The sequence below is a fragment of the Xylocopa sonorina genome, chromosome 15 (genome assembly GCF_050948175.1).
Source record: "Xylocopa sonorina isolate GNS202 chromosome 15, iyXylSono1_principal, whole genome shotgun sequence".
NCBI lineage: Eukaryota > Metazoa > Arthropoda > Insecta > Hymenoptera > Apidae > Xylocopa > Xylocopa sonorina.
In genome coordinates, this window is record NC_135207.1 from 2657657 (window position 1) to 2683484 (window position 25828).

The 25828-nt window shown below is 33.0% G+C and overlaps 1 protein-coding gene across 1 annotated transcript; it reads left to right on the forward strand.

Moving 5' to 3' along the window:
* Window positions 1–22788: 22788 nt before the first annotated feature.
* LOC143430641 (uncharacterized) lies at window positions 22789–24040 on the forward strand. Its single transcript, XM_076907016.1, has 2 exons — window positions 22789–23340; window positions 23744–24040. The coding sequence occupies exons 1-2, from the start codon at window positions 23314–23316 to the stop codon at window positions 24038–24040; spliced, it is 324 nt and encodes a 107-aa protein (XP_076763131.1). The 5' UTR covers window positions 22789–23313.
* The last annotated feature ends 1788 nt before the right edge of the window (window positions 24041–25828 follow it).

Below are 25828 nucleotides of genomic sequence, written 5' to 3' on the forward strand. Positions count from 1 at the left end.
ACGATCTGAAAAACGTAAGTAAAAGTGAAAAAGATCGAAGGTACTTTCCTTATTGCGAACGCGTTTACCATTTACTCTTGATACTTACATACATATGTACTTACTATATTTTTTACTCTTTTAATTCTCAGAACTAACTTCTCACAATTGGTACTTTTTACTCAAATTTGCTATTTATTATTACCAGTGCAGGACATGGTGTAACGAATAGAATTGACAGCTAGATTTCCTATAATTAACAGACCAGACAAACCAATTAATTAATTGTTAACCCAGTTAAACGATTCCAGCAAGACTTACGCAGTAAATAAATACCATATATACGGTAATAAAAGCTAGAATGGAATTGACAGCTAGATTTCTTACAATTATCAGACCAGACAAACCAATTAATTAATTGTTAACCCAGTTAAACGACTCCAGCAAGAATCGCGCAGCAAATAAATACCATAGATACGGTAATAAAAGCTAGAATGGAATTAACAGCTAGATTTCTTACAATTATTAGACCAGACAAACCAATTAATTAATTGTTAACCCAGTAAAACGATTCCAGCAAGACTCACGCAGCAAATAAATACCATAAATGCGGTAATAAAAGCTAGAATGGAAAACCATTTCTGACTCGCTATCACTGTGAACGAGAAAAAGTCCGTCAACTTTTTTTGACCCGGTCCGTGCCAATTAAAAATCCCAGGGAACAAACGGAAACGCAGGAACAGCGCAGCAAACAACGGCTAAACGTAGCCGCCGTGGCAACGGAAAATCCGTTTCGGTGTTATTTCAGTTAGTTCGACAGGCGTAGAATATGTTTGCGAAAACAGTTTTGATACCCGTTCCGTCACGCGCGCACGCTGACGTGTTCTACGCTGGTATCCATTTTGGCATAAGCAAACAGCCGAAATAGAATTTCCAGTTAGCCAGAGAGGTGGACGGAATATCGAGTATCGAAACGCGTCTATCACGACCTCCTCTCGAGAGTCGAAAACGAGGCTGAGAGCGGTTCGATTATTATCCAAGCGATGCTGTTGACCCTCGAGCACCCTGGTCATTATTCGAAGCCATTCGATTGCCGCTGATCACGCGAGACGATCTGTTGAGCTGCTGTTGGTCCCTCGATTCTGGAATGCAATCGTTAGAAGTAAGTATGATTTATGCTTCTGCACGTTTGGCAAGTTTTTTTAATGACTAGAGACATGTTACAGACAATTATACACAATTGAGAGATTGTGAGATGTGATATTGCTTTGAGTGTCCCAAGTTGGTCCCTCGATTCTGGAATGCAATCGTCAGAAGTAAGTATGATTTATGCTTCTGCACGTTTGGCAAGTTTTTTTAATGACTAGAGACATGTTACAGACAATTATACAGAATTGAGAGATTGTGAGATGTGATATTGCTTTGAGTGTCCCAAGTTGGTCCCTCGATTCTGGAATGCAATCGTCAGAAGTAAGTATGATTTATGCTTCTGCACGTTTGGCAAGTTTTTTTAATGACTAGAGACATGTTACAGACAATTATACACAATTGAGAGATTGTGAGATGTGATATTGCTTTGAGTGTCCCAAGTTGGTCCCTCGATTCTGGAATGCAATCGTCAGAAGTAAGTATGATTTATGCTTCTGCACGTTTGGCAAGTTTTTTTAATGGCGAGAGACATGTTACAGACAATTATACAGAATTGAGAGATTGTGAGATGTGATATTGGCTTGAGTGTCCCAAGTTGGTCCCCCGATTCTGGAATGCAATCGTCAGAAGTAAGTATGATTTATGCTTCTGCATGTTTGGCAAGTTTTTTAATCACAAGAGACATGTAATTATACAGAATGAAGAGATTGTGAGATATGATATGGGTTTGAGTGTCCCAAGTTGTCTAAACGTTTTTGCTTCGACGTTTTTGGAGAGAATAGATTTATTTATGACATCCTTTTAATGTGTTTATCCTTCTTTTTCTCGTTTGACCTGGAAGTGACGAAAAATTTGAACACTAAACGTATGAATAACATTTCTTTTTCTTTTTATAAGTTGTAATAACTATTTTGTTTTCTGCGAATATTTTGAAAGTTAAGGTATTTCAGAATCATGGAAATGAGAGGCGAGGTAAATGTTCTGTTGTCTCGTTTGGTTTATTAATTAAGATCCCTTGACTAAGGCAGATTTTGATATCCACAGATAATACCATACGGCAGAAATTAAGTTACAATGTGCACTGAGAATAGCAAACTTTTGAGTAGGCATGGATTTTTGTGAAAACGTCTTTCAATAATAAAAGAAACTGAACTTCACTACATTAAAACAATATTATTTATCTCTCTGAACCGAATTAGTATAAATATCTAAGAAAGCCAAACTTTTGAACGCTCATAGGCGTCCACAGTAGTCAAAGGGTTAATAACTGAATACTAAGCAAAAAAAAAAAAACGATTGAGGTCGAGTTATTTTTTAAGTTAAATTACAGTAGGTATTGTGAACGTGTGCACGAGGCTTTATCCAAACCCAATCTCTGTTTTGAACAAGAGATAAGCAGTGTGAACTGTACAGCAACTAATACTGACGCATGCTCTTCTAGGGATGCATCCTTACAGCCAGAATTTACTGCTGTGGTAGCGAATACCGCAAAATCTAAACCAAGAGGCGGTTACACGTTAGAGAGTACGACGTGGATGAGGCAAGAGAATGATCGTTTAGTACAACGAGATAAATAATTTCGCGTGGTTATGAACAATACTGTTTTAAGAAGTTTACCAAAGTACAAAGCTTCAAATTGAACGTCCTCTGCGATCGAAAAAGTGATTCGATCGAACGAATATGGCGACAATCACGAATTGTGCGCAGCCAATGAACAAGATTGGCATAACGAACACAAAGAATGTTACTTAGACGTCGACTTTGAAGATGCGTCTAACGAAGAACCTGCTGACAGTCACAGGACGGAGTTACGACCAACTAACCAGATTACCATCGACCAGTAAGAACGCATCGCATAACTATGCACGAAACCACGCCATACTATCTTCATGTCCTGCAAAAACGTGAGACAACTCGATAAGTTTCGCGAGTACATGAAATGAATTTCGAATACGTTATCGTGAGCGAGAAATTAATTTTGCTCGAAATAATCAACGCATCGATCATTTACCACCAACGCACTTAAGTGTTGAGATGTCTACGATAATTATGCCATCAATGACAGTCTCTGAAAGTCTAGAATGTCTCAATCTTCTCCTAACCGAGTAAGTCGTCTCGTTTTCGAAGGCAAATATAAAGTACGTGTCCTCAGGAAGAAAAATCAGGGTAGATGGAATCAGACCGTGGCAGCAAAAGGTAACTGGGACCCTTAAAATGTCACAGCCCACGACGGCTAAGGAGTTACTGCGACTCCTGGGTTTGTCTAGGTACTTTGGAGGATTTATAAGAGGGTGACGCCAGCGTGGTAGCTCCATTGACGATGCTGACGCAGAGAAACATACCATGGACGTGGGACATTGCATAGAAATAGGTATAGTTCGAAGAGTAAAGAATGCTTCGACCAGCCTTCCAACCAATTTTTGTCACCTTTAATAGTTCATGACAGACTGAATTGCATGCCAATAATATAAAGTCAAACAGATAAGTAAATAATTATACGTACAAGTGTCTTCACAGTTTCAATTGATACACGTAATATTATTAGTAATTATGCATATAGTTACGTAGTGAATGGCTTTATTAACACTTTGATGTAAATGACGTCTATAGCCGTCAGATCCTTGACGATATGTACGTACGCAAATGACGGTTATAGCCGTTGTGCATATTTTAATTAATAAAAAAAGAACAGCGTTAGTACGAAGTGTACTAACGTATACACTTGTTAAATTATTGAGTAATACATCTAGAAAAAAAGTTATAGCATGCCAGTCAGCATATTAGTTGTTTTTTTTCGCTTTGGAATATTTGAGTATCTAGAGACAAATGACTGCTATAACAGTGGAAAGATGATTCCGTGAAGACGAACCATTTATTCTGTATTTTTTCATGAATTAAGTAAATACAATGAATTAGTAAAGCAAATGTCGTATAATAGTCGCGACGGTTATAGCCGTCATTTGCTTCGAGAATAGAAAAATGACGTGCTGAGCAAATGACGATTATAGCCGTCGAAAGTTTTTTGGGAAAAACTGTGGCAAAATGTGATAATTTTCACATCCAAAAATTTTATTACAACTTACACCCTATTTCATCTGGCAGTCATAAACAATCGAAAAAAAAATGTGTTTCTGAGGGCAATCGCATGGCCAGAAATATGCGTCAAAGTGTTAAACACCTTTCTTCTATACACGTCTGCTTACGTTTAGCTCTTTTGACCAGTTAACTGTGGAATTTAGTTTAAAAAGATCAGCACAGGGTGCGGAATTAAAAACAAGCAACAATGTGCGTACACGTCGAACGCAGGGCAAATGGCACTATTATACATTTTACGAAAAACGAGGAAGGATTGCGTTTTTATTCGTCACAAAGGCTAACAATTCGTTATCCTTGCTGAAAGCTTTAAAATTGTCAAAAAATAATAAAATACATGAACAAGAAAAATTTAAGATGGCAAGAATAAACAAGAAAAATAAGAAAATAATTTAGAAAATTGAAAAATAGTGGTCATATTGGTAATATAAAGGTAACATACCACCAAAATAATATTCTTATTACATTTTGTTGAGATTTCGAGTTTTTATAGTGAATGGTAATTTTTTATTTTACTACTATCATACATTTTAAGAAAAACGAGGAAGGATTGCATTTTTATTCGCCACAAAGACTAACAATTCGTTTCTGAATACGTTATTCTTGCTGAAAGCTTGAAAATTGTCAAAAAATACTAAAATACATTGAAAAATTGAAGATGGCAAGAATAAACAAGAAAAATAATAAAAATTAAAGACAACAGTTATATTGGTAATATAAAGGTAACATACAGCCAAAATAATATTCTTATTACATTTTATTGAGATTTCGAGTTTTTATAGTGAATGGTAATTTTTTATTTTACACGACGAGTGTACACGTCAAACGCACTTAACTGGTTAAACACTTAGAGTTGAAATAATAAAAGATATAAGTTTCCTTTCTACAGCGCTTAACTCTATGTCTCGCAACTTAGTTTCGACAACGATGGCCAGAGAATAACTGCGAGGTTGGTCATGCATCGAAGTCATTCACGTTCTGTTTGTAAAGTCAAAAATGTGCGTCAAAGTGTTAACAACGAATTAACCTTTTGTACTCTCACTCGCCACGATGTTTCGCGTGGCTGTATTTATGCTGAATTTCGTTATCTCCAGTTGATAAATGCGAAGTATTGGTTCGTGAATAAGTCCCTCAGGCTGTTTACGTCTTCGATAGGAAAGTGACATTGTGACGTCAAATTCCTCTACGACTGTAGTTCTAAATACGATGTATCCAACGTTAGTACAGTTTCGACGGTCGTAGCGAACACATTTGTCGCGCAATTTCGCAGCACTCGTTTTTAAGTCTTAAGGCAAGTCTGATTTTGAATTGATCGTGATTAAATTAGTGGTAGAGCAAGTGTAAACAGTAATTACGTATCGAGTGTGAGAAATAGAAAAATTAGTGTAATGGACAGTGAATCTGGAAGTACAATGCAATGATCCAAAAGATCCTAGCAACTCAGAATGCTCTGGTAAGTGTTTATGTAAAATGTCACACCAAACACCGCTACAGAACTTGAACTTCGATAATTATCTGTTTTAAAATGTAAACACAGGTAATACATCAAAATATAACACTTTCGTACGTTAATTCTTATGTAAATTCATTTACGTGCGAAATTGCTCGAGTTGCAGCGCCGCCTAACTGAAAAAGTCGTCGAGCTCAAAGGGTTAATCTTCGTGTCTGGTTTTTCGCATAATATGACACTAAACATCGCTACAGAACTTGAACTTCGATAATTATCTTTTTCAAAATGTAAACGCAGGTAATACATCAAAATGTAACACTTTCGTATGTTAATTTTTGTATAAATTCATTTACGCGTGAAATTGTCTCGAGTTGCAGTGCCGCCTAACTGAAAAAGTCGTCGAACGCAAAGGTTTAATCTTCGTGTCTTGTTTTTCGTATAATATCACATCAAATACTGCTACAGAACTTGAATTTCGATAATTATCTTCTTCAAAATGTGAACACAGGTAATATATCAAAATATAACACTCTCGTGTGTTAATTTTTGTATAAATTCATTTACTCGCGAAATTGTCTCGAGTTGCAGCGCCGCCTAACTGAAAAAGTCGTCGAACGCAAAGGTTTAATCTTTGTGTCTGGTTTTTCGCATAATATCACACCAAACACTGCTATAAAACTCGAACTTCGATAATTATCTGTTTTAAAATGTAAACATAGGTAATACATCGAAATATAACACTTTCGTATGTTAATTTTTGTATAAATTCATTTACGCGCGAAATTGTCTCGAGTTGCAGCGATGACCCACAAGATACTTGCAATTCAGAATGCTCTGGTAAGTGTTTATGTAAAATATCGCACCAAACACCGCTACAGAACTTAAACTTCGATAATTGTCTGTTTCTAAATGAAAACACAGATAATATATCAAAATATAACACTTTGGTATGTTAATTTTTGTATAAATTCAAATTCACTTACGTGCGAAATTGTTTCAACTTGCAGCACCACCTAACTGAAAAAATCGTCGAACGCAAAGGGTTTATCTTCGTGTCTGGCTTTTCGCATAATATCACACCAAACACTGCTATAAAACTCGAACTTCGATAATTATCTGTTTTAAAATGTAAACACAGGTAATACATCAAAATATAACACTTTCGTATGTTAATTTTTGTATAAATTCATTTACGCGTGAAATTGCTCGAGTTGCAGCGCCGCCTAACTGGAAAAGCAGGGATTTGTCAGGACAGCTACGAAATTTAATACTGATATCGAATGTAACCGATACTTAACAGCGACGCGAGATTGAATTACCCGTTATTAAGACACATCTCGCTACGTGGATGAAGGTTACGTCGCCTGTGAAGCGGACTTACAAGGATTTATCGCTTTTATTCTGTCTCGCGAATACGCGTCACGATACCTGTGAAATTACCCCGTGGCTTGTAATAACTGGTTATGGCTGCTAATTATCCGATAGGACAGGACGTTACATGAAAAATTCTCATTTCGTTCTCGTCTACACGATTCGCATGAAATATGAATTTTCTGGTTACATTTAAGTCCCTTTCAACGTGGAATACGCGTGCAGCGAACTGTACGAAGATTATGAAATGCAATCTTAAAATGCTTCCTATAAATTTCTGCGCCCGTCAGTTATACTTGTGCACGCGATATTTTGCGTTATTTATGTAATTTCAATAGCTTCGCTAACTTTCGTGATGAGGTTGATAATATTTTAGTAATTCTTCCATTTTTTAGAAGATAATTTGAATAACCATATTGATCTATACAGTTTAAAAATTGTGTAAATTATTTACACGCACGCACATAATAAAAATTTATTATTTTAAAGGCTATTAAAATATATAGTTATACAAATTATATTCTAAAAAGTGTAAAAATTACTAAAATATTATCAACGTCATCACGAAAGTTAGCAAAGCTATTGAAATTACATAAATAACGTAAAATATCGCGTATTCTCTGCTTCTTCTTCTTTTCTTCTGATCAAAGTAAAATAACATTGATCGAAGTTAAGCAAATTATTGATCTATACAGTTCAAAAATTGTGTAAATTATTTACACACGCACGCAGAAAAGAAGAAGAAGCAGAGACGATTGGTGTACCTGTAATTTGTATTAATAATGCAAGAAAAAGTGAGAATAATATGTGCCCATAATTATGAAAGTGGTCTAAGTCATATATTTCTTGTTTCGAGATATTTAACGAATTGCATTTGAATAAATGAAAAGATATTTTTACATTATGCAACCTTTTTATTCAGAATTTTATTAGTCTTCATTAATGGAAATTTATTATGAATATGAAATGCGTGAATTTCAGACGAAAATGTTGTTTTTAAAGCATGAATTGACTTAGACCATTTTCAAAACTAACTGAATGTCCTATAAATGACTTAAAGCAATAAAAAACTATGAGTTTTATTAGTTGAAACAATAATTTTAATGAAATAATTCATGAACACTTAATAATTATTTAAGAAAGTAATCTATTTTTATCATTTCGAGTTTTTAAGATAATATCAATTGAACACATAATATCTTTATGTTTTTCTTTCGTTACTGGTCTAGTCGTGGAAGTAGCTTAATATTTCTGTACTTTTTTAGTCTTTATCTTTTAGGTGAAAGATCCAAAACGTGCAATTCAGAATCATCTGAAGAAGTTTTATAGAACAAATTTCATAAGGTTCATTTTTCAAGAATCTCATCCATTGTATTTGCAGCCAACAACAAGATTCGTCCGCGATATTTTTTACTCTTCTTGTTGTTGACTCTTCTAGTGATTTCGTCATTTTCAAGTTATCTTTATATAATGTCTTCAAATTTTTGACTTAGACCACTTTCATAATTAACACTAAATGAATTCCATGTAATGTTGAAATTACAACAATCATTTAATGATTCATTTTCGACGATATCGTAAAAATTACATTGAATAAAATTTAGTTTCAAATAATGTGCTGTGAAATAACTGATAAACTCATTTTTTTTTTTAATTTTGACTTAAACCACTTTCATAATTAACACAATGAATTCCATATAATGTTGAAATTACAATAACCATTTAATGGTTCATTTTCGACGATATCGTGAAAATTACATTAAATAAAATTTAGTTTCAAATAATGTGCTGTGAAATAACTCATTTCTTTTTAATTTTGACTTAGACCACTTTCATAATTATGAGCGCATATGTAAATTAAGTTAAAAATCGTATCAAAAGTTATAGCGTGATAAAAAGTATTTTAATGTAGGCCAATGAACATAAAAAATTTGAAGATTCATTTAGTCGCGTAATACGATGCAATAAACGAACGCAAGGTTCATTTTCCACAGGTTCTTCCCCACTTTTACGTCCAAGGAAATGCTGTTTCGAATCTTGAATTATTCTTCTCAAAACGTTGCCATTGGCGAACTGACCATCCTTAAGTTCACCCACTTCGTCACGTAAATACTGGAACACGTTTTCACGGTTTCTTCACATTTATTACAGCCTCTACATTTTAGCAGTGTCGAGCGTCATCTCGCGGTGGCTCTAGAGCTACAATAACTTTCGTTGGAGGGGTTCATGAATACGCATTCGCAGAAGTACCTCCAAATGATGTTAAAAGACGAATTTCTACGACTCTACAAACGTTTACGTTCTTCGCCCTGAAATAGAATACCTTATTTCTCTCTGTCTCTTATTTCTATGATAGTTCCTTCTGTACTCGTCACTGGATGGCTTAAAACGCGAACAGTTTTACCTAAGTCTTGGATCTTTTAACGTAAGAGTAACTACAAATTGATAAAACGATGTTAATTAAATTTATTATTATGCTTGTTGCAATATTCTTATTTTTGATTCTTTTATTCTATTAGGTTGGTGCAAAAGGAGTATTGGTTTCTAACTTTCGCTTTTAAGCGACCATAACTTTTTTTCTAATTAATGTTATTAGTTAAAATAAGAATCATTAGAATTGGTAGAATGTTACCAACAAAATCTCTCAAAGTTTTGACTCTTAAAGCTTTAGATCTCAAGGCTACAGCGCTCAAAACTTCAGATTTCAGAGCTACAAAGCTCAAAACTTCAAATCTCAGAGCTTCAACTCTCAAAGCTCAGAGCTTTGATTCTGAAAGATTCAAAGCTAAGAGCTTCAAAGTTCAGAGCTTCAAAGTTCAGAGCTTCAGCTCTCAAAGCTACAGAGTTCAAAACTTCAAATCTCAGAGTTTCAAAGCTCAGACCTCCAACTTTAAAAGCTTCAGAGTTCAAAGCTTCAACTCTCAAAGCTTCAAAATTCAGAGTTTCAACTCTAACAGCTCCAAATCTCAGAGCTTCAACTCTCAAAACTTCATATCTTAGAGTTTCAAAACTCAGAGCTTCAACTCTAAAATCTCCAAAGCTGCAAACTACAACTCTCAAAGCTTCAGATCTCACAGCTACAAAGTTCAAAACTTCAGACCTCAAAGTTTCAAAGCTCAGAGCTTCAACTCTAAAATCTCCAAATCTCAGAGCTCCAACTCTCAAAGTTTCAGATCTCACAGCTACAAAATTCAAAACTCAAACCTCAGAGTTTCAAAGCTCAAACCTCCAACTCTAAAATCTCCAAATCTCAGAGCTCCAACTCTCAAAGCTTCAGATCTCACAGCTACAAAATTCAAAACTCAAACCTCAGAGTTTCAAAGCTCAAACCTCCAACTCTAAAGGCCTCAGAATCTCAGAGCTTCAACTCTCAAAACCACAAAGTTCAACCATATAAAAACCAACATTCCTTTCACATTAACCTAATAATTAACATCAATTCAACCGTATAAAATTTACTTTTCCTTAGTTCTTCCTTTCACTAATTTCTTATGGAAACGCCATCATCCATCCATTACTAAAATATTATGCAAACTAAAATATGTTACTTACTTTGAATAAAACTTTTTATCCTCTGACGTAGAAAACATTAGTAATGTAACGAGTGAAAACAGACAGCGATATTGTTCTCTTTGAAAGAAGAAAAAAAACAGAAGAAGATACGAGGAACGTAGGCATACTGATAAGCGAAAGGAAACAAGCCACGTGTAAGTAGAACGAGTCAATGCCAGATCGGGCCTGCAGAAGTGCATGCACGCAACAAAAAGGGCAAGAACCGTAAACGTAGTCAGGCAGGCAGTAAATAAAAGCGTGCTTTTTCACGGCACGCAGTTTTACAATTTCCCAGCGATAGAAATTTTTGCTGGATTTCTGTTTTTCCGCGGTCCGTTTTCGATGTATTATATTGATGGATACGTAGCCATTCCTAACGTTCTCAGTTGACGTCACGATGCATTCTGGGTTTCAATACTTCGATTTTCTGTCAGTTTATTTTATGCACCTACTCTACATTTTGCTAGAAAGATGAAATTTCACTGTTTCTGCAATTTTTTTTATACAAAAATTGTACAATTTGCTACAGAAACGATTTTCATTCAAGGCTAAGTTTTTAATTATTTTTATTTATTTGTCAACTGAATTTTAAACTGAATCGTATGAATCAAAATATTTGTCTTAAATCTCATCATCATTATCCTTTTCAAACCACTAATATAATATTATTTACTTAAGAGTTATTTTATTGCTTCATAATAATAAGATAAAAGATATATAAATTTTTCTTTTATGCAAAATTATAATCTCAAAACTTACTTGATTCTTACCATTTTCGCTGATTATTTAAATATATTACATACGATAATTTATTCACATATGGATACGATAACATTCTATATTATTTATAACAAAATTTGTTAATTTATCATGTATTTATTATGTACTCTGCTTTAAGCAATAACTATAGCAATACTCGTTTGTCATTGTTAACGAAAACCAATCCAGCTCTCCATCTAGCGTGTTTGGACACTGATATAATATTATTTATCTAAGAATTGTTTTATAGCTTCATAATAATAAAACAAAAGATATGTAAATTTTTCTTTTATGCAAAATTATAATCTCAAAACTTACTTAATTCTTACCATTTCTGTTGGTTATTTAAAGATATTACATACGATAATTTATTCACATATGGATACGATAACATTCTATATTATTTATAACAAAATTGGTTTTCGTTAACAATGACAAACGAGTATTGCTATAATTATTGCTTAAAGCAGAGTACATAATAAATACATGATAAATTAACAAATTTTGTTATAAATAATATAGAATTAGATAATATAGATTTAGCTCTTCATCTAGCGTGTTTAACTATATACATCAACCATCTGACAAGCGTCGAGCTCCATCTTCCGGTAATCTCGACTACAATAAATTCAGCAGCCCAACGCTCGGCCATCTTCCTCGGTCACTGGCTCTTGACTTTCGCGAAACTTTGTAAAACCCGTCATTAATCATTCTTACTTCTCCAACTGCACGTATGTATCACACGCGTCTCACATAAAATACTTTTCCAATACTTTAAGCACCTCGATGCATCGCGTTAAGGCCACACTTCGGTACTCGCACCTTTTTACTTCTTTCCACCCTATTTCCATTACTACTTCATTGTATTTATACTCGTAACGGTTTTTTGTGACAGAAATCATCGTGTACGGTTGTACAGGAAGAATTTTCAATTTATGGAAGACCTTTGAAAAATAATATAAGTATTATTTATTCACGAGATACATAATTACCTTTTAGTTTATGTTTAAATGGTAATTTTATTTTATTTATGTTATCAGGTTGCCACGCTTTTGTAAAACTCGACAAGAATTTAATCAGATTTCTCTCCAGTCGCATTTTCCAAGGACAGAATGATGTATACACTTCTGAACAGTATCGTTGAATTTATTAGTAGATCCTCCACCAAATATGCAGAGCTGTTTTTCTTACAAATTCAGGTATTACGTTTGATGCATTATTTGTGGAATATGGTAAAAAAAATTGTTTTTATACGTCTGAACAGTGAATGTATCGATATTATTAATTTGTAAATTTCTGTTTAAGAGAATTTAAAATACAAGTCTATGTAAAATAAACAGAGAGTCGAGAATAACGTAATTGAGTTTGAGATATCGTTTTGGAGGAAGATTGGATGAAATCCTACAAGATGTCGTGCGTGCATCTACTCTGTGCTTGCTTGGAAGTTTTTGTCGCTAATATACAGTGTGTACTACTTACGTCATTAATACTGTGTACAGTTAAGCCTGTTCGAATGATATTTCTAAAGAACGAAGTCATTAAATTAAGGTATTCTTAATTTTTTACTTATTCTGGTTTCTAAGAGAATTTTTTACTCTTGATCTAAGAGTAGATGAACAATCTTGTATTTATTCATTTAATACGTTTACCTTGGGTAATTTCTACTATTGTAGAGTTGTTACTTCATGCAGGTAGCTTTCGCAACGATTCGTAGTACATTTTGGTTTACATTCGCCCACGGTCCCCACGTATTCTTCGTTCGCATAATCTACTTATATCTCTAATGCTCTGTTTCGAGCTGTTTCCGGATCTAGTTGAAACTCCACTGCACTGAAACAAATTTTCGTTCTTTCTTATCATTTCTGATATCGAAAGAAGTAAAGAGAAACAGGAAAAAGAAATATGTTCATGCTTCGTATCTTAATCTGAGATTTTAAGGTTCAATTTCTTTGACTAATCAAATAACTTCTAATCGATTAAATGTTATACTATTAAAACTTTTTCTTAAATTTCCTTACTCATGTATATTTTTTTTTATCAGCATCAGATCTTAAACTGAGCTCCTCAGGTTCAATTTTTTTAACTAATTAAATGACTTCTAATCGATTAAATGTTATACTGTTAAAACTTTTCCTCAAATTTCCTTACTCATGCATATCTTTCTTTTTCTCAGCTTCAGATCTTGATCTGAGGTTCTCAGGTTCAATTTTTTCGACTAATCAAATAACTTCTAATCGATTAAATGTTATAAACTTTTTCTTAAATTTCCTTACTCATGTATATTTTTCTTTTTCTCAGCTTCAGATCTTAAACTGAGATTCTCAGGATCAATTTTGTCGACTAATCAAATGACTTTTAATTGCTTAAATATTATACTATTAAAACTTTACCTTAAATTTCTTTACTCACGTATATCTCTGAAAATAAAAAATACAGTCTATTAATTTAAGCATTAAAGAAATAATCATTTTTATTTAAGCATTAAATACTAAGTTATTTGATTAATAAGCATTAAATAACTATTTATTTAAGTATCAAAGAAATAACATATCTACGACATTTGTGGGCGTGCAACAATATGTCAGAGGGTGTTTATATGTCACATAAATGTCTCTCGAGCAAAACTGATAAAAAGTTCACGTTTGCAAGACGTTAACGGGTTTCATAAATATCGAGAGAATTCTCCACACGCCCTTTTCTTTGAGTAACTCGCAGAAAGTTGTCAACTTCAGAAAAAAAGACAGATTTTCGCCTTTAATTTTTATTATAGATTTCAGATGAACATTTTTCTGATCAATCGATACGTGAAGTAGTAAAAAGGATATTGCGTAAGAATATCGATAAAAATAATCGTTCACGCGCTGACGCGTTATATCAATTCCCTTCTCAAGGAGTAAATTTATACATTCATGGTATTGGCATCAGGAGAACGTCGCGTTATATTCTTTCGCCAAGCAGTTTTCCAATACTCCAAGTCCTCGATATATCGTATCGCTGTAAATATAAAGTGCGCTTCGTACGATGATTATTTTTATCAATTTAGAAATTTCGAACAGTGGCGAGATACAATAAATGACGACGCACGGTACGAGGACGATGTGTAGAAAATAATATGGGAAGCCATTCGACGAACATAATCTATTAACTTTTCACGAAAAGTCTAACGAAAATAAACACTATTGTATAATTTTTTATTTATTAATTAAGGACAATTGCAAGGTTCTTTGAATCGTTCGATAGTTCTTTGCAACTGAGATGTTACTCTAAAGACTCTGAAGAGTAATATTATCACATTTGTAACTTTAATTATCGATTAACTGTTTGATAAAATTTATTTTATTATCTATCGTTATTGTCGAAGGATATCAACGAGTTTTATATTATCGTGAAAAGTCTAACGAAAAGAAACACTATTGTATAATTTTTTATTTATTAATTAAGGACAATTGCAGGGTTCTTTGAATCGTTCGATAGTTCTTTGCAACTGAGATATTACTCTAAAGACTCTGAAGAGTAATATTATGACATTTGTAACTTTAATTATCGATTAACTGTTTGATAAAATTTATTTTATTATCTATCGTTATTGTCGAAGGATATCAACGAGTTTTATATTATCGTGAAAAGTCTAACGAAAAGAAACACTATTGTAGAATATTTTATTTATTACTTAAGGACAATTGCAAGGTTTTATCAAAAAATGGTAAACCCTTTCAGTTACATAAATTCCACAATTTAAAAAAGAAAAGATAACGTGAGTATTCACGTGAGTACTTAATACCTAAATGAGTATTGTAATTTTTGAATTTGTTCGCAATCACGTCTCGCAATGTGATATCACAATTTTTGAAGGATACACAAGTTGTTTATCTCTGCGAATACTCAAAACTTTTTTTCAACATCTCTTGATCTCTCATATATTAATTATTATTAGTTATAACATACGATATTTAATAATATCGTCTACGCAATATTTATAGAGAGATTTTAAGCAAAACTAGATTCGTATAAAATCGTTGGATATTAAAAAATGGTAAACCTTTTCAGTTACATAAATTCCACAATTTAAAAAAGAGAAGATGTTCAAGAATAAAACGACTTCTCGCCACGGTTGAACACGTGAGTATTCACGAGAATATTTAATACTTAAATGAGTATTGTAATTTTTGAATTTGTTTGCAATCAAGTCTCGCAATGTGATATCACAATTTTTCAAGGTTGCACAAGTTGTTGATCTCAGCAAATACTCAAAACTCTTTTTCAACATCTCTCTAAAGTTATATATTAATTATTATTAGTTCTAACACACGATACTTTACAATATCGTGTAAATACACGTAATATTTGTAGACATTAAGCAAAATTGAATTTCTGTAAAATCGTTGGATATTAAAAAATGGTAAACCTTCACAGTTACATAAATTCCACACTTTAAAAAAGAGGTTTGCGGAGGCGCAAGTATGTTCTATACCTACAGAAAATTCTCATATGGATGGTGGGACGAGACTGGTTACGTGGCGTCGCGACGTCCTTCGATAATGACGCAGTCAGCGGGAGTTTTTACGGTTCGTCCGGTTGACGCCGTAAATGGCGAGCAGGTGGGCAGAAGGTAAAGGTTGACCGTTTAAACGCAGGGATAATTCGAGACGCTCGTTCCCGGGACGAATGTACATAAACTTCCGGGAGTTTCGGGTGAGGCATGGTCGTGAAAGTGGATTAGCAACTTCTGCGGGGGCACGCGATGGCGAATGAGACGAGCAGGAAGGTTACAAAAAAAAAAAAAAGTAAGTACCCAGAAAGGAGTTGCAGTGAAAAGTTTCGTGGAAGTGAGGGTACGTGTGATGTAAGTGGTATTTGATAATCGTTCACAGAAAGTACATTATAGTTCATAGTAGCTATACTGCGAGACCTTCGCATTGAATGGAGAAACCAGAGTTAGAAAATTTGGATGAAAATGTAGAGAAGAAAGAATATTTGGAGGAATGAGTTCTTATTGTTGTTGCACGTGTAATTGGCGGATGATCAAAGTTAATTTTGAAAATTTTTTAATGTCAGAAATAATTTTATTCTTCTATTAATCTTGACAAAAAATATTGTATGGTATTTACTATGCTTATAAAAATATTGTATGCTATTTACTATGCTTATAGAAATATTCTATGCTATTTAGTATGCTTATAAAAATATTCTATGCTAATTACTATGCTTGTAGAAATATTCTATGCTATTTAGTATGCTTATAAAAATATTCTATGCTAATTACTATGCTTATAAGAATATTCTATGCTAATTACTATGCTTATAGAAATATTCTATGCTATTTAGTATGCTTATAAAAATATTCTATGCTAATTACTATACTTATAAAAGTATTCTATGCTATTTACTATGCTTAGAAAAATATTCTATGCTATTTACTATGCTTATAAAAATATTCTATGCTATGTATTCTAAAAAAATTTGAGTACTTTTTAATTATTACATTCTTTGAATATCCGATTTATCATGACTTTTAATTGAAAAAGTATAAAAGAAGAAAAAATAGGAATAGAGAAAAGATGTAAAGAGAAAATAGAAATATAGAAAATATAGAATGAAAGTATAGCAATGAATTTATGTAATCAACAACAAAGATATGCACATCCATCTTTTGTTACTGATAAAAAAAAAAAATAATTCAATTATTATAATAAAATCTGCAATTGAATTAAAAATACGTACATGTGAATACAGATATTATTTTCATAATTGCAATTCAAATTTAATGAAACGACTTGTAATAAATAAATTGTTAATTATCAATAGAAAGAGTTGAAGAGCACAAACTATTGAGACTTTTAACGACATTCTTGCAGAGGGGTTGAACTGGACAGGCGAAAGGGATGCAAATTTATCTGAGGAACGTCGAATTAAATGAGAAGGAAACAAACGAATCGTTTGAGTGGAAGAGGCTCAATCGGTCGGGTTAATCAAATCGCAGGATAAATTATTTCGATGATTAAGTAACAAAGAAATCATCTCCAGAAGCGAATTAATTGAATCGTTTGGGAGAAGAAATACTTACAGTTGAAAGGATGATATAAATCGACTGTAAAAATCGCGAACAATCAATTACGATGAAAAAATAATCGTTTGAACTGTTTCTTACACTATTTCATTGAATATAAATTAATGAAGCATTTTTTAAATAAATAAAATCAAGTATCATGAAAACGTAAAGAAAAGAGGAACAAAATCAAGCTGAAAGTTATTTAAAAAAATTCTGCAATCTTGAAAATCAATAAAGCAATCCTTTTGAATAATATAAAATAAATAAAGCTGCCAATAAATATTTAATAGCCAGTTTTAACGTATAACGTTTGACATAAAAAATAAAAATCAAGTTGAAAGTTAATTAAAAAAATTCTGCAATCTTGAAAATCGACAAAGCAATCCTCTTGAATAATATAAAATAAATAAAGCTGCCAATAAATATTTAATAGCCAGTATTAATGTGTAACGTTTGACGTATTTCGATTGCAATATTTTGTGTTGATTTTTGCAAACTTTCTGATCGTTTAAAAAATACGAATCGTTTTCGTTTGCTGCAGATATCGATGATGAAAAAGGAGTTTGCATGGGTGGTGATATATTGTTCGCTTAAAAAAGGAAAGTACACCGTGGAAGAAAGCAAACAGACGTTTGGAAGGAAACGTGCAGCGTGTAAGTAGAACGAGTCAATGTCTGATCAGCCCTGTGAAAGTAAACGCAGCAAAGAAATGGCGGAAACCGCAATCGATTAGGTACTAAGTAAAAGTTAAAATTTAATGGCGAATGGTTCTATAATTTCTCTCTGATATTGTGTAATATATAATAATTATTCGTTATTAATTATTGTTGAAACGATAAACGTTTCGTTTTTTTCGAAACGCTATATTTGTGAAACGAACATTTGTATTATGCGAATTTCACGTTCCATTATCAAGTGATTATTAATTACCACCAAATTCGTACGAAAATCAATAATTTACAATTTCCTTTAATTTTTATAGGACAATATATGTATTTGCAGGTGATTGGATAATTCTGAATTTCTAAAATGAAATGTTTATTAATAGCAAATTTTATTTATTTCTATTTTCTGTTAATAGCGAATTCTATTTATTACTATTTTCTATTAATAGCGAATTCTGTTTATTACTATTTTTTATTAATAGCGAATTCTATTTATTTCTATTTTTTATTTTTAGCGAATTCTATTTATTTCTATTTTTTATTTTTAAGCGAATTCTATTTATTTCTATTTTTTATTTGTAGCGAATTCTATTTATTTCTATTTTCTATTAATAGCAAATTTTATTTATTTTTATTTTCTATTAATAGCGAATTCTTTTCATTTCTATTTTCTATTAATAGCAAATTCTATTTATTTTTATTTTCTATTAATAGCGAATTCTGCGATTTTGTTTATTAATAGCAAATCTTTTAATAAGTTTCAGCTTTTATGAAGTAAAACAATTGTAAGCTGCGTATGTTTACGTAAATACATAATTTTATAAATAGAATGTGCATTTAATTTTTGATGGATTGCATACTTTTGCATTTTGCACATTTAAATGCATAAACATAGTGCAGTGACAGTTTCATTTTGTAACTCCAACATAAATTCTAATTTATTTTAATTTCGAATTTACTAACTCTCCAAAAGATTATGAGTGGTTGTACACACCGAGTATTGCAAAATGAATTCCTTTTTTTGAACTCTGGTTACTTGAAAAAAAACTAGTTCTAATTATAACTTTCTTTGCATAATAGATTGTATATTGAAGTAGCAAAAGGCACGCGAATAATGCAAACGCAGTCAGGTTAATATTAATTCGAAGTAAAAATACGCTTCTCATGGCGTGCAATTATGAAATTCATCGCGAATAGAAATTCCGTCGGATCTTTCCATTTCTGTGGTCTCTTATTAATATATTGAATTTGGAACGCATCGATGATGCTTAACGCGTTTCCAGCTCTTTCTTCTATTCAGGTCATAATAAATTCAACATTTTCTTTTTATCTAAAAAAAAAAAAAAACTATATTAGTATTGACCAGTAGACGCACAGTTAAAACTTAAGTTAATAAAATAATACTATATTTTGCATATATTTTTTTAATAGCAGAAGCTCAGTTAAAACTTAAGTTAACAAAATGATATTATACTTATCAAACTCTATTAACAAAAGATTAGCGAAGCTTGAGAAGCATTTTGTAAACAAATTTGCATTCGAAACAGTTGCACGTTTAACATTTGAATTTAGCGAAATGAAATCAAATTAAATGAAAATTAATTAAGGTCAAATTGCTCGAATAATTTAATTGCACGTAGAGAAAAAATAATACTATATATTATATATTATATATAATACTATATAGAACAAAAATAATAATAATACTATATACAAATTAATCTATATTTACCAAACTCTATTAAGAAAAGATTAACGAAGCTCGAACAGCATTTTGTAAACAAATTTATATTCAAAACAGCTGCATATTTAACATTTGAATTTAGCGAAATAAAACGAATTAAATGAAAATTAATTAAGGTTAAACTGCTTAAATAATTTAATTACACGTAGAGAAAAAATGATACTATATACTATATTACATTATACTATATATTATGTATTATATATTATATATATTACTATATTTAAATACTATATAGAGAAAAAATAATAATAATAATACTATATTTATCAAACTCTATTAACAAAAGATTAACAAAGTTCTAAAAGCATTTTACAAACAAACCTGTATTCGAAACAGCTGCTGCAAACGTTTAACATTTGAATTAACGAAGTAAAATCAAATTAAATGAAAATTAATTAAGATTGAACTGTTACATAATTTAATTACACGTAGAGAAAAAATAATACTATATACTATATTATATTATACATAATACATATACATATTAAAATAATGCTATACTTATCAAACCATTAACGAAAGATTAACGAAGTTCTAAAAGCAATATACAAACAAACTTGTATTCGAAACAGTTGCACGTTTAACATTTGAATTTAGCGGAATAAAATCAAATTAAATGAAAATTAATTAAGGTCGAACTGCTCGAATAATTTAATTACACGTGGTGAAGCGTACACAGATTCCGTGCAATTACAATGGAAACGGTTAACTGCGAATTTTTCGTTCCTTTCCGTTTTCATACCATGGTGCATAAAAATATTTGATGAAAAACCTTTGAATATTCGATGAATTGCTTTCGCAGCGTGCTTTTCCCGATTTTTATAACATTCTTGTAACGTTGCAGGTTCCTGTGCGATTTATCCGTTCGAATATGTACCCCGGATACGAGAGGCTCGTTGTTTTAATTGCAAACAATGATTAATGGAACGCTGGAATATGGGGCTAATCGATAGCACTCCTTTTTAAAGGATACTGAATCGTCAGATTCTCTCATTTCGCATCGCACGTAAAAAACGAGCACATCCAGAACAGAAGAAAACAGCCAAGACCAAGAAACGACGATAACACTGTGCGTAGAAATGAGAAGAAGAATTTTTACATCGATCTTTTCGTTGTCTCGCGAAATATCGAATGCACAGTGATTTTAAAAGTGATTTCTGAAAGATCTTCTAGGTTGAAATAACAATTCTATCATTTTTATCGTCACAATTTTTCTATTATTTAAATGCAACAACCGATCGTTTTGTTGCCTTGCGGAATATCAAATGCACAGTGATTTTAAAAGTGATTTTTGAAAGATTTTCCAGGTTGAAATAACAATTCTATCATTTTTATCGTCACAACTTTTCTTTTATTAAACAATGTAGATTCTTCATCGTTAAATTTTTCATCGACTATGTAACGATCAGTAACCTTAATTAGAGAAAAACAATTCTATCATTTTTATCGTCGCAATGCATCTTTTATCTAAACACAACAATCTACGAACAAGAAGATCCTTCAGACAATGTAGATTCTTCATCGTTCAATTTTTCATCGACTATGTAACGATCAGCAACCTTAATTAGAGAAAAACCCAGCGCAACTAATTCGTTTCAATCACGAATACTGAAACTATAATAATTCTAGGAATCACCAGATTGTAATCCAAGAGATGGCTGAACAGGCGGCGTTTAAAATCAGAACCAGTAAAACAAACCTTAGCAATCCAAAAAAGGAAAAAGAAAAAGAAAACCCAGCGCAACTAATTCGTTTCAATCACAAATACTGAAACTATAATAATTCTAGGAATCACCAGATTGTAATCCAAGAGATGGCTGAACAAGCGGCGTTTAAAACCAGAAACTGTCAAACAAATCTTAGCAATTCAAAAAAGGAAAAAGAAAAAGAAAAACCCATTGCAACTAATTCGTTTCAATCATAAATACTGAAGCTATAATAATTCTAGGAATCACCAGATTGTAATCCAAGAGATGGCTGAACAAGCTGCGTTTAAAACCAGAACCAGTGACACAAACCTTAGCAATCCAAAAAAGAAAAACCACCGCAACTAATTCGTGTCAATCACAAAGAACAATAATTCTAGGACCCACCAGATAGTAATCCAAGAAATATCTGAACAATCGTCGTTTAAACCCAGAACCAGTGAAATAAACCTTAGCAATCCAAAGAAGAAAAACCCAACTCAATCTTAGCAATCCAAAAAAGAAAAACCCACCACAACTAATTCATTTCAATCACAAAGACTAAAACTATAATAATTCTAGGAACCACAAGATAGTAATCCAACAAATATCTGAACAATCGTCGTTTAAACCCAGAACCAGTGAAACGAACCTTAGCAATCCAAAAAAGAAAAAAGAAAAAGAAAACCCAGCGCAACTAATTCGTTTCAATCACAAATACTGAAACTATAATAATTCTAGGAATCACCAGATTGTAATCCAAGAGATGGCTGAACAAGCGGCGTTTAAAACCAGAAACTGTCAAACAAATCTTAGCAATTCAAAAAAGGAAAAAGAAAAAGAAAAACCCATTGCAACTAATTCGTTTCAATCATAAATACTGAAGCTATAATAATTCTAGGAATCACCAGATTGTAATCCAAGAGATGGCTGAACAAGCTGCGTTTAAAACCAGAACCAGTGACACAAACCTTAGCAATCCAAAAAAGAAAAACCACCGCAACTAATTCGTGTCAATCACAAAGAACAATAATTCTAGGACCCACCAGATAGTAATCCAAGAAATATCTGAACAATCGTCGTTTAAACCCAGAACCAGTGAAATAAACCTTAGCAATCCAAAGAAGAAAAACCCAACTCAATCTTAGCAATCCAAAAAAGAAAAACCCACCACAACTAATTCATTTCAATCACAAAGACTAAAACTATAATAATTCTAGGAACCACAAGATAGTAATCCAACAAATATCTGAACAATCGTCGTTTAAACCCAGAACCAGTGAAACGAACCTTAGCAATCCAAAAAAGAAAAACCCAACTCAACCTTAGCAATCCAAAAAAGAAAAACCCACCACAACTAATTCATTTCAATCACAAAGACTAAAACTATAATAATTCTAGGAACCACAAGATAGTAATCCAAGAAATATCTGAACAATCGTCGTTTAAACCCAGAACCAGTGAAACGAACCCTAGCAACCCAAAGAGAAGATTAAAAACAAACCGCTCGTCGAACCCAACAAAACGCAGCCTCTCGACCAAACGAAGCGAGTAAGACAAAAACCCAGCCCCTAAAAAAAAAAAAAAAAATACGATCAACAATCCAGATAAAGCGTAAGGGAGTATCTGCTTATATAATACATTCAGGAGCGAGAGCGCAGGGATAGGCAGCAGGCGTAGGCAGGAAGCCAGGGCAGGGCAAGCGCGGGCTGAACAAGCCGCGCGAGAAACCTACGCGAGCGGAAGTGAGACCAACCAACTCATCGCCCAGCTCTCCAAGCCAGAGGAGGACGCACCGCCTCCAAGAGACACAGATGGTGCTCGTTCACGAGAGGGAGAAGGTACGTTGCTCGCGGTTGGACAGAGAGAGAGGGTTGCTCGCGAGAAGGGGCGCGAGGGTGGTCAGAGAAGGACAGGAGAAACTGCGCCTGCGTGTTGATTCTTGAGAGCTCGCCTCTCATCCGAAATCCAGGATTCCAGTCGCGAACGCGCCGCCGTTAGAAGGCATTCGAACACCGAGGACGATCACGGTCGCTGACCCGGCAGCCACCCGGCGAGAGAGTTTCGCCCTCTGTCACGCGCCCTCCCTGACGCTCTTGGCTCACCCTTTCTCTCTCTCCCTCTCTCTCGCGCCCTCTCGCTGAGCCACAAGTTAGAATCCACGAGGAAGACCGGCCGGCCGGTCCCTCTGCGCACGGTTTCTGCTGTCGAGGATAGCTGTACTAATCTTCGTCGATCGTTTAGATAACCTGCGTCGCGACAAAGAGGGACAAAGAGCGTCAGGAAACTGTAACTGGAGACTCTGAGACCCTAGCAGCTGTATTAAGTCCACGTTCGACTTGGAACTGGTCTCCCCCTGGGCACCTGCACTGGCTATTTGCGATTGTTGCCTTGGAACTGAATCGCTGGCAGCTCCTTCGTCCGGTGACCAAGGTTGGTTCTGAGCACCTGAGGATTTGCACTGTGCCTCTGGTGGGTTTGGGTTCGCTGTTTTTTGGTTTTCGTCCCTGTTGGATTGATTGGTTTTGGTATTGTGCGTAGAGACTGATGGATTGTGGAGATTGTGATATCGTTCTTCGTTGAGATTGGCTTTATTTTGGCACAGTGGAGTATGTTAAGCACGTTTAGTGGTGAGTACTGTGTTCGCCAAGTGCGCCTGGACGTGTAGAGCGGGCCTTTGGTGTTTCGAGGAATTTCGAGGTGATCCAGTGAAGTTTGAGCTGAAACGTTGAGGATCGAACGGGGTGAATGACCAGTTTCGCGACAAGGTCTCTGTTTTAAAGAGGAAGGGGTCTGCTGTGTCCACTGTCTTCGAGGAGGGAGTGGAATAAAGGAAACGAGGGAGGATTTCTTGGGTAAGAATCAAAAAGAAAGTGCACTTTCGTTGGACGACTTCTTTTTTTTTGTCTTTTTCTTTCTTTTTTTGTGGCAGTTGGAAGCAATTAGCCGATATAGCTATGAGAAACGCCGGGTGTTTGCGGTTGAGGAGTCAAATAGAGAATTGGATGAACCGGAGGAATCGCGATTTATTATAGATAGAGGATCGTGTACCTTTAATTTTGCCCTTGATTGAGTGCAGCTAATCGAATTTAGTTGCCGATAGAATTGTTTCATTTAAAGTGGCTTGCGAGAGGATTCAACTCGACTGGAAGCAACTGAAGCGTGACGATAATAGAAAAATGTTCCTTTTCCTTCATTGAACTTTTTAATGTCTTTGTGTGAGCACATTTTATCCATTTTTATTAACAGTCACAGTAAATTTTGTTATTTTACCATTGTGCTATCAATTATTACATTTTGTAATTGTGGTCACAACAATTTTGGTTACAGAAAAGTAGTCGAGATCGAAAACAAACCATTTCTATAGTATTCTTATTTTAATTAAATTTTAAAACATATTACGTGAGAATTGCACGAAGATATCTTATTCATAAATAAAAAGAAAATAATTTCTGTAAATCCAGATTCAACATTTAAATGTCTTTGTGTGACAATATTTTATCCATTTTTATTAACAGCCACAGTAAATTCTGTTATTTTTTTACCATTGTGCTATCAGTTATTACATTTTGTAATTGTGGTTACAAAAATTTTGATTATAGAAAATTAGATGAGATTGAAAGAAAAACATTTCTTTGGTATTCTTATTTTAATTAAATCTTTAAATAAATTTTAAAATATATCACGTGAGAATTACAAAAAGATATCTTATTTAGAAATAAACAGTGGATAATTTCTGTAATTCCAGATTCAACATTTACTATTGTGCTATCAGTTATTACATTTTGTAATTGTGGTCACAAAAATTTTGGTTACAGAAAATTAATCAAGATAAAAAGAAACATTTCTTTCGTATTCTCATTTTAATTAAATCTTTAAATAAATTTTAAAATATATTATATGAGAGTTACAGAAAGATATCTTATTTAGAAATAAAGAGTGGATAATTTCTGTAATTCCAGATTCAACATTTACTATTGTGCTATCAGTTATTACATTTTGCAATTGTGGTCACAAAAATTTTGGTTACAAAAAATTAGTCGAGATCGAAAAAAAACATTTCTTTGGGATTCTCACTTTAATTAAATTTTTAAATATATTATATGAGAAATTACAGAAAAATATCTTATTTAGAAATAAAGAGTGGATAATTTCTGTAATTCCAGATTCAACATTTACTATTGTGCTATCAACTATTACATTTTGTAATTGTGGTCACAAAAATTTTGGTTACAGAAAATTAGTCGAGATCGAAAGAAAAACATTTCTCTCGTATTCTTATTTTAATTAAATTTTTAAATAAATTTTAAAACATCTATTCGCAAATAA

Bases quoted from the DNA above. Each gene is read 5' to 3' on its own strand.
- LOC143430641 (XM_076907016.1), top strand. From the start codon at position 23,314: ATGGTGCTCGTTCACGAGAGGGAGAAG. The intron at 23,341-23,743 runs GTACGTTGCTCG...TCGATCGTTTAG, and splicing joins TCGTTCACGAGAGGGAGAAG to ATAACCTGCGTCGCGACAAA.